The sequence below is a fragment of the Alosa pseudoharengus genome, unplaced genomic scaffold (genome assembly GCF_046254945.1).
Source record: "Alosa pseudoharengus isolate Yale_2024_CS ecotype anadromous, Long Island Sound unplaced genomic scaffold, YU_APseudo_1.1 YU_APseudo_1.1_scf_12, whole genome shotgun sequence".
Lineage (NCBI taxonomy): Eukaryota > Metazoa > Chordata > Actinopteri > Clupeiformes > Clupeidae > Alosa > Alosa pseudoharengus.
The window spans coordinates 5,750,869-5,761,673 of record NW_027468587.1 but is presented as its reverse complement, the minus strand read 5'-3'; the positions used below and the strand labels follow the sequence as shown (position 1 = coordinate 5,761,673).

Here is a 10,805-nt window from a genome sequence, read left to right as displayed (position 1 = left end):
TGACATTCTCCTTTCTACACTATCTGAACTGGAATGTCTAGGAAAGCCCTTGACTGGTTTAAATCCTACCATAAAGGGCACATGACCTCACCACAGGTGTGCATCAGGAATCAGTATTAGGGCCCCTACTTTTCTCTATTTACACACTTCCTTGGGTGAGACCATTCGCTCCCATGAATTTGATTATCACTGCTATGCGGACGATACTCAACTTTACCTGTCTTGAGCTTTTAGTGTTTCCACCAGACTTGGCGCTGAACGCACTAGCAAGTGTCCTAAAAGTGCTGGTTCACTGACTAGCATGAGCCCTAATGTGTCATGAGGGAGCTAAACTCATAAGGTATTACATATTTAAATTAGCTTCATTGACAGGCATAATCATTTTATGGGATGCAAAATATTAAACTACAATAAAACAAAATAGACCTTTTCAAACAATCACTATAAGCCTTAAAAGAAACGTTAGCATATGCTAATTGGCCCCACCCACCTCAATTGAATTAGGCTAACAGTAGGATGTGTTGAACTGGGTTATGTACTAATTTATCTAACTATGACTGGGTGTATGTACTAATTTATCTAACTCTAGGATAGAAGACAAAATAGCTAATTTCCCAAAAGGCAGCATATGTTTCTTTAAGAGACTTGACAGACACTAGCATCCAAGGGTTTTAGCCTCCTTGCTAGCATGCCAGCCTCTAGGGGGCAAATTAGAAGGATTGAGCCCAGGCAAGTGCATGGTTTAGTCACACAGTCAAAACTTCACACATAGCCCAAACGCACCCCAGTTTTTGACTGTGTCAGAATGTATGGCTACTTCCTTAAAATCTAACATGTCTGCCATTTTAATTATGCATAATTGTCTCATTATGTATTTAATAATGCTTAAAGATGGCTGTAGACATGTCATATTATGTGTTAAAAGCAGCATAGCATTATAAATGTAGAAAAAAAGGGCATATTTTGGTGGCCATATTTGAAGTCAAGATAGGGGCCACTAGGGGGCACTATGTGTTGGGGTCCATTTCAATTTTTGATCACTAGGGGTAGTACTATACCTGTACCAAGTTTCGTGCTTTCTGCAAAAACTGAACGATTCAGGTAAAAATCTGGCCTTAGCCGCTGTACTAATATAGCTAGCCACACAAGAAATGAATGATACTAAATCTCTGCTTAGCATGCTTCTCCGCTTAGCATTCTAATAACAGAAGGGGCACATTTATGTTGACCACTACAACATGACTCATTATGTCTGTAACGTTAACTGTATAAAACACTTACTTTCATAAAGGACGCACACCATCCAGCACATGGAAACCGATATTTTAGGTTCTTGGCCACAAACTCAAAACGTGTCTCTCTGAAGCCCTGTTCTAGAATCTTTGCTCTGAAGGCTGTGTTGCTAGGCGACATCAAATAAACGAAATGATAGTCTTTCAGTATTAAATGTGTACGTGTGATTCCGAATGGATGTGTGTGGTTTGCAATTAGGATAAATAAGAAATAACATTTCCAATAATTTCCCATGATAAATTACATAATATTTGCACCTTCCTTACTTGTGAATCTCACACCATATTTCAAGTAGGCTACACTAGTGAAATGTAATACAACGCTGCCACCTAGCGTTCAGATAGGTAGGCTATTTAACATTAACGTGACGCTTGTTTATTCTTTAGTCAACTCCATGCTTTTAGGAAAAAAATATTTTTATCATAGTTCCCTCTTCAATGGCGATTACCAGCTCGTTTTTGTAACAGAGATAGCTGTTTATTGTCCCTAGGTTTACAGAAACACCTATTCATATTAATACAGGAAATCAAGTTAACGCTGCCGACCACTGCTTTGTCTATTACATGGCCCAGAATGCCTTGCATGTCTTTACAACAAAACAACACAGTAAAACCTAAATGCCCGTAAACATATGCATTTGCATACTTGTAACATTTTTAATAATACTCTCCCATCATGATATGTAACAATAATGAAAAATGTAATTTGAATAACGTCAATGTGAAAACAACTCTATTATGTAAGCTATATATAGCTACTGTTCTCCTTGCTATTTCAGTTCGTAAGTCCATACTATCCCATGGCAGAGCAAGGATTTCATGATTGGGCAAGGTTGCCTGGAGACATTGTGCATACATTGAAGGCATTGTGATAGAAGGTGAATGGTGAATGGTGTGAGTTACCAAATACATGTGGGTGGTTTGCCAAATGATGGAAACTTTTGGAATATTTCTTTTTTTTTAGCTTATGCACCCTCACACTGGAGTCCCCAGTTCATATACAAAATTTGGTATCGATATGTGACAGTGTTCCTGAGATATGGACGACTTCCTGTTTCGGAGCTTCGCCGCCGATTACGTTTGGCTGTGACGGGCAAACGCTTTCGAAAATCAAAAATCCTTCCACTAACATTTGTGAGGCTTGGTCCAAGGATAATGTACGTCAAGTTTCCTGGCGTTCGGACCAAATTTGTGACCTGTGAAAATTTAGTTTCGCTTTCTGTTCAATCCAATATGGCGGATGAACGACACGCCCACCTGACGTCATCTTCGCGACCAACTTACACCGGTACTGACCGGACGTTTTATAGTTGGAACGGTGTCTCTGTCTCAAAGGGCCTAGGCGCTAGGGCTGACAAAAAATTAGGGAGACGGGAAAAATAATAAAACTTAAGAAGAACAATAAGTGTGCTGCTTTGCAAGCACACTTAATAAAACTTAAGAAGAACAATAAGTGTGCTTGCAAGCACACTTAATAATAATAAAACTTAAGAAGAACAATAAGTGTGCTGCTTTGCAGCAAGCACACTTAATTATTCACCACAATTACTTTCAACATCAGGAAAGACTTTGGACAAAGACATGCAACCAAAGACATACACATTTCCACAGAAGGCCTTTCAATACTTAATTAACATTTAATGAACAGTGCGACTACTCCATTTAATAAAAGTGCAGTTGCAGGCTGACCATGGAGATCAGAGCTAGCGCTGGTCTCACCATCACAGAGCCACTGGGGGTAGGATGGGGGGCCGGGCTGGTAGGGTGTGCTGTGGGGAGAAGCATGGGATCTGAGTAATTGAGCTGGTGTATTCAACAGACACTTCTGTTCAAAGCGACTTACAGAATACAATAATATGAACCTTACAATAGTTAAAATTAACAGTAAACAGTTTTTTGGTAAACCAACATTAGTAAAAATATAACATTAATGTCAATACAATATCATATATAAATTATAAAAAAATAAACAAATACCATGAATATACACAACCATAACTGAGGATTAATTAATTACTGTAAGTGTAAGCTGAACAGATAAGTCTTTAGATCCCTCTTGAACAATCCAACACTATTGCAGGAATGCAGAACACCAAGCAATTAATCCCACCAATGAGGAACCACTTAAGAAAAGAGTCTTGCAATTGATAAAATAGTTATTGTAACTAGATGTACCGCATAGCGGTACAAAATATGACCGCCGCTCAGTCCTGTACTGTACATCCTTTCCGCGGAAATAAATCACACTAATCAATTTGTCTCCATCTTTTACTCCATCCCCCACTCTTGAAACTTTTGTGTATGCTTGTTTGGCATGCCTGTGTGTGTGTGTGCGTGTGCGGCTGCACAGAAAGTAGCCTACTGGCGCTGAAAAGGTGAATAGATTGTAGAATAGCCAAAGAAGTTGTAGCATTGTTATAAAACCTTAAAAATCTCTAAACAATCACAAGTAGGGCAGTTCATCACAGTTCATCCATTGCAACTGGATTGATGAAAGGTCACTTACACCTGTAGGCTACATTGTATTTAGGAAAAGCAAAAGGTATCAGCATAATGTTATTTTTTTATTTTTTTATTTATTAATAAACAAAAACATCTCGGTCAGTTCCATGCCGTTTTCAACAGCTATCAAAAACAAAGGTCATTTTTGGATAGATGGATTTTTTGTGAATGTTTCTTCTTCTGCATAATATTTTAGTCATCTTTAGTTCATGTGATACTTTATTGTCAATGCACAAATTAAGTAACAGTAGTCTGAAACGAAATGCTGTTTTACATCTAACCAGTGGTGCAAATAACTGACATGTCCAAATGGGCCTTGATGAAATGCGTCACTAGACTGTTCATACACATTTTAACGGGCCAAAGTTGAAGAGCTGTTGTCCGTTGTTGTTCGTGCAAATATAGGCTGATTCATGTTCCCTTGCATTGTGTAACTGAGGTCCATGGCTTGTCTGGCTTTCAACAGACCAAGCTCAATTTTTAAGAAATCAAAAAATAAATAGCGGGCAGATCATGCTGGGTTCGTTCACCCAGCCTAGTCCATAGACGCCCGATATTGTTTAATTTTCCGATTGAGATATCCACGCTCTGGATATTCTAAATGCAAAAATGCATCAGGGAGTTATGACAAAACTGTAACTAACAAACTAGATCCTAATAGAAAGCTGTTAGCTTCCCTAAGCTACAGGTAGGCCTATAAGGTAGGCCTATTTACAACATAAATTGTCAATAGGCTATGCTGGCGACACAAATAAAATCTCCTTTTAAAAACCAATGGCGTACGCCTTACAGTATCAAGCACTTGCACGCACTTCAAACAAATAAACAGGCGTCTCAGTCTCACGCATGTATAGGTAAAACTGTATCCGACCGGTGTAACGTTGGTAAATCTTCCATTGCACAGAATGATTTTTGTAGCACGTGCAACAAATGAGAGTCGAAAGATACAATTACAGTGCTGCTATCAATTTGCTTGGTATAACCGCATTTATAGTTTTCTACAAATGCAATCAAATTGGCCTCCATCACTCAACCAACGCTAACAGTAACATTATTATACCAAGGTCCTTATTGATATTATAAGATTAACGTACCTGCAGTAAAAACCAAGCATGTCCAATAAACATTCTCAGATTTATTTCGGCTTCAAGAAGAAATGGGAATTACATTTCATGTGAACATTGTCCTATCCTTATTAGACGTTCTCTGCGGTAAACTACAGTCCTTGTAGGACTAGGAAGCGTCCATTGTTTTTCCAACCCACTTTTAACTTCCAACAAAATTACGTCTCACTGCAACGATGCGCCATCTAGTGGACAAACGACTACTTATCGCCAATACTGGAAATGCAGCCATGATGATGATGATGAATATTTGTCTTTCTTTTAATCCTACTGAATTTGTAATTCAGTGCAAATCACAAATGAGTGATTATGGGCCAGGTTGATGTGGGCCCTTGAGACCAACATACCATAAAAGATTCTTCATCCTCAGTGCCAGTGTTCTGGTAGTTATTTAGGAAAAACTGCTTTTTTTGCGGTTCGGGGGGCCCAGCACGGGGGGGAGTGGCCCCCGGGGAGTGGCCCCCGGGGACGAAACGAACATTTTCCGTAAAAGTCTAGTGGGGCTACATACCCACCAAATTTCATGTGCACCGGTGTTTTGGTGTCCCGTGTATCGTTGCCCAAAAATTCAGGAAGTAGATGACGGGAAAAAAAAAAAAAACGTTGACAATCATTATATGACCGCTTCGCTAGCGGCGGTCATAATCAGTGATGCCAGTAACTGGTCTATTTTGACCACTTTTTTCGGTAACTAGTAATCTAACGCGCTACTATTTACAAACCAGTAATCAGATTAAAGTTACTTATCTAAGTTACTGTGCGTTACTATTTTTTTATTTTCCTTAGTAAAAAGATATATTCTTTGCTTTCTTCTTGTCTTGGGGATTAATGTCATGTAGGCTATGCTCACGTTTTCAGCATGAGGACAATTCACGTGTAAAACCATGCAGCGACACAAACGTAAACAACAATGGAGGGAGAGAGAGACATTCTGTACTGGCGACAAAGTGCTGTCTAGCTAGACGTCCCAAGTCTCCCGAAGTTTTGGGAGTCTCCCACATATTGATAGCGGCTTCCTGACGCCTGCAAATTACATAAAATCTCCCGGAACCTAGAGCGAACAAGAGCACGCAAGCCAGACCGGACTTAAAATCGCGTGTGAATATGAGTTTAACGTGCACACAACGGAGAGGGAGAGAGAGAGGAGTGGTGCGTTTGTGCCTGAAGCGCATCCAAGACAGAGAGCATCCTGGTCTGTTTTGCTAAATCAACCAATCAGTTTTCAGTGTAAGTGTGCTTATATCTCTTTTCTCCCAAACTTAATTAATCAGTTCAGTCAGTGTATCTAGGACCAGGAGCGTCATGGCAGCGTCAGCGCCCCTCAAAAAGGAAGATTTAAGACCCATTTCACATCAGACTACACAAAAGTGTACCCAATTGTCTCTTAAGATTAACACATAATGATAGTCTTGCACACTGCACTGTTTGTAACAGGGACTTTAGCATTGCTCGCAACGGGTTAAATGATTGCAAAAGACTTGTTGAGGTAGGCCTAAGTTTAACAAGTGTCATTTCATTTGCATATTACTCAGGCCTATACAAGATGGTTAGTTGCCAAGGCTACATGAAAAAAAAATCTACATATTTTACTATAACAATTTCTATCAATAGGCCTTCCTTATTTTGGTGTTGGTATTATTGAACAAACATCTGAATTTCAGTATCTAAGTAGGTTAGGTTGGGATGTCTGCTATACATGGCTGACATTACTGTTAAAATGCACTTCCAGTATAGTGAGTATTGGCAAAACCGGTTATCATTTTTATGTTGAGGCGGTGGGGGTGTTGTCGGCAGCTGTTGAAAGTAACTAATAAAGTAACTTGTAATCTAACTGTTACTTTTAAAATCAAGTAATCAGTAAAGTAACTAAGTTACTTTTTAAAGGAGTAATCAGTAATCAGTAATCAGATTACTTTTTCAAGGTAACTGTGGCAACACTGGTCATAATAATAGCTATTTAGAGTGAAAATAGTAGAAGGGAACGGGTCCTATTATGTTCTCTCAATCAGGTTGTATTTAGCTAGTGGAGTTTGCTTCTCTTATGTCTCCATTAGTAGTTAGTAAATATGTAAAAATGTATGTACTTGCCATATGTAAGTCAGCCCAATGAATAAGTAACTAAATAAATAAGTAAATAACCATTTTAACTCAGTGATGCTTCCATTAAGCAGTGTAGGTGTAAAGACTGAAAATGGATGCACATTGTCCATAATATTAGTGATTTGCTTGATGTACACCACTAACACAAACGAACACCACTAACCACTCAGTAAGTTGCACAGTTTTGAAAACAAACGTTAAGGGTTGTTTTAGGACATGTTTGAGTAGCCTACTACAGTATGCCTGTTGGCTACCACTCTGAGTAGTCAAAGGCGATTCAAAACGAGTCAGAAAGGTCGAGACAGGACCAATCGTCAAAATGTCGGTGTCCACCACTCTAGTTCATTCAAAACAAACCAGAAAAGGGACTCAAAGTGCTAAATACCGGAATTTTCCTTTAAGAACGCTTCTAACCGCTGAGTTGGAAGCCTGGGCTTTTAGCTCAATGGCTAGAGCGTTCGACTCCCATGCCGGTGTGTGTCGAGGTGGCGGGTTCGAGGGCCGTGGGCAGCGGACGAATTACGACCTCTGCTACACATATACATAGTCTATCTGACTTAAGACATACTGGTGCATTTTAGATTAGATAATGTAGATGAGAATGGCACACAAAACTATCTTGTACACTGGTCTGTCTTTGATAAGGTGCAATGCAGGGTTGTGCACAATTCAAATTGCAATTCTGCTTCCTGTTTGCTACCTCAATTGAAATGCAAGTGAAATACCCTGGAAATCCAGAGTTCTCGCGAGAGCACAATGGAATTGTCTCTGCGAGACACTCTGGCAAAGAGCAATGATGCACGCTACTTTTACCCCAATATTCCGGGAACCAGCTAAACTGATGAAGACAGCGCTGCAACATTGGAGGACAGTACACATTGGTCGTAGTGTTATCCGATTGCGTCGAAGTCCTTAATCATTCAGAGTAAACACGGTCTAGTGTTATCCAATTGCATGCAGTGAGATTTTTAAATGCATGCTTGTTGCCGCCCCTCGAGTTTGGCTCTTACATGTTATTTAGATAAAATGGCATTGTGGGGCTCATCTCAAAGAACTGACACATGACATGGCAATAGGTACAGCCATTTATAACATTCTATTACATGAGCATATCATTACCCCCACAACCTTTCATATCAAAATAAGGTGATAATGAACTCACAGCTCAGCAGGTATGAGACAAACATTGTCATACATGCAGCAAATACTGCATACTGCACATGATATTGAATACCTTTCCTCACATTTGCATTGAATCAAAATAATATTTGAATGAGTCCATTGATCTCTCTTGGGGAGTCTGTGCACTTACTTTGGCCTGTCTACATCACTACATCAAAAACTTAAGAAATAAGACTTTCAGTGTGAAGTTTATTTGTGATGTAAATTTGTAAAGCCTCTAAGATTGTGCCAAATGGCTGAAGTTCGTAAGTGTTTTGCTCTGCAGGGGGCATTAGGGAGAGATATTAAACCTCAAAGCAATATCACATCAACCACACAATATTCACAATAGTCAGTCAATACTCACAGCTGATGTTGAGGTGGACCGACCTGCTATGCTCCTGGCTTACGTTGTTGAACCCATTACAGGAGAATGGCCCTGTATCAAATCTAGTCACAGGTTTGATAGTGAGAACATTTCTCTCATTATTAAATTGGACCCGGTTGCTGGCTGTCACAACAGACGTTCCGTTGATCCACTGGAACCAGAGAGGGGTTCCAGAGGCAGAACAGTTGAGAGTGACAGTGTCGTTGAACTCGATTAAATTGGTGTCAGACACCATCATGTTCACATTTGAGATTGGCACTGGCAATGGGGGGAACATGAACACAAGGGATTATATCACTGAAGAAAATATATTGGTACACTGTTCAATTCCTCATTAAGCATTGATGTGAGCAGAATGGAAAATATATAGAACAAAAATGTGTTGCTCCTGAGTGTAAACAAAAATGATGTCAATTGTGTTGTATCAAACTATTTGGCATCTACCTTGTAAAATGAATATTGAACTTGACCAAATGTAACCAAAAGTGTTTACTTTGTTGACAATTGTAATTGTTTTCCCTTCTCTTTGTGTTGTCTTTGTTTTCCTGACGCTTACTGATAAGATCACCTTGTTCATAAACAAATCTACACCTGCTTCATCATGTCTGTCTATTTGTGCAACCTTCAATAGACAACACAGAGAAAGAAGTCTCAGCTCTGGTATGGTGTCAATATAGTAGCTGTATTGTTGGGCTAAATGAATGTGTGAATGTGTAGTCAGATAAGAGACAAGCACAGGGAAAACAAGGGAGAAACATTTGGTGACTCACCTTGAACTGATAAAGTTAACACCCTGTTAAAGGCTCTCGGCCTGAGTCCATTACAGCGATATTTTCCAGAATCACCAACTTGGAAAGACGTTAGAGTCAGGGAAGCATCACTTTCGTTAAAAAATATCCTATTTTCGTACGGTGATATGGTGACATAATCCCCGGGGTACCAAAACATTATTAGGTTGCTCTCAAAATGCCATGCTCCATGAGTAATATTATAAGGAGTATTAGGTTTCAGGGTCACATTTTGCCCCACTACTATGGCGGCAGGAGAGTTTTCAGGAGTCACCACCACTGCAAGAGCTTAAAGGGACATAAAAGACAGATGTAATGATGGCAAGTTTCCATGACAGGTTATGTTATGTACACAATGATACAGTAACAATGTTCGCTAGAGTTGCAATTACGGTCCTTTCTGGGCATTCTGTTAGCCTAGCAATCCCTGTAGCTTCCATTGAACTTGACAAGAGAGTCCCCAAGGACATTAAAAACCTGCAGCTGTGTTTGACATAGAATGCTGAACTTTAATGATTCAAGTGAAAAGAAGTGAGCCTCTGTTGACTGAGTTCTTCTAAAATGTTGTAACCAAATGATCAGAGTTATGAGCCTGTTTACAATAAATCCCTTCAGACAGATATCAGAGTACGCTACAGTATAGGGCTAATGTAATATATACATTTATCTTATATGTTTACATTTCATATTTCATCTACATTTCATCTTTCTACTTGACTTACTAAGAGGTGCAAGTTAAATTGATATTTAAAGATGCATCTGACCACCGTCAGATGTCCAAAATCCGTGGAAACAGACATATTTTTGTTAACACCCTAATATGACCTACATACCTATCTGTAGTTTTTGGAGATGTAATATTGAACAATATACAAAAATATCAAAAAATATCATATCTCTCATGTAACTCATATTACCTTGCCCAAGGCAGAGATGTAAAAATAATGCAAAGGGCACCATATATTCCATCTTCATGTGACTGGTCGGAAAAGGTGTCCAGTGCTTGTCCTATGCTAAAAATGGATGCCTTTCTTTCTTGCAGAATATGAAAATAAAAGCTTCAATCATGGGAATATTCTCTCTCTCTCTCTCTGAACAAACATTTATGCTGGACTAACTGTGGGACAGACACACCGTGTTACTTAATGCTTAAAAAGCGAGAAAAGAAAACCCCGCCCTCCCCGCCTATGTCCACTCATGAGCACACCTGCACACCTGGCCTCTGCCTCTAATTATTCATTAAGCTCAACCTCTCCAATTGGTGGCCTTGCCTGGGTGTTCATCATCAGAGGTTTACAGTAAACCTCAATCACGCTGGGAATGCTGGAGGCTGCCCAATGGGCTTAGTTTCCACGCGTGTGCGCCAGCCAATCAGAGAGCATAAATGTTGTTCAATTGAACTGACCTCACATTTGTTTATTGTGATAATAGCTCTCTCATTTGAATGTCG

General features: G+C 39.5%; 1 protein-coding gene across 1 annotated transcript; it reads right to left on the bottom strand.

Moving 5' to 3' along the window:
- Window positions 1-2,909: 2,909 nt before the first annotated feature.
- LOC143118767 (cell adhesion molecule CEACAM5-like) lies at window positions 2,910-10,518 on the bottom strand. Its single transcript, XM_076279860.1, has 4 exons — window positions 10,273-10,518; window positions 9,338-9,643; window positions 8,547-8,825; window positions 2,910-3,061 (listed from the first exon to the last, which is right to left on the bottom strand). The coding sequence occupies exons 1-4, from the start codon at window positions 10,328-10,330 to the stop codon at window positions 2,955-2,957; spliced, it is 750 nt and encodes a 249-aa protein (XP_076135975.1). The 5' UTR covers window positions 10,331-10,518; the 3' UTR covers window positions 2,910-2,954.
- Between the last annotated feature and the right edge of the window lie 287 nt (window positions 10,519-10,805).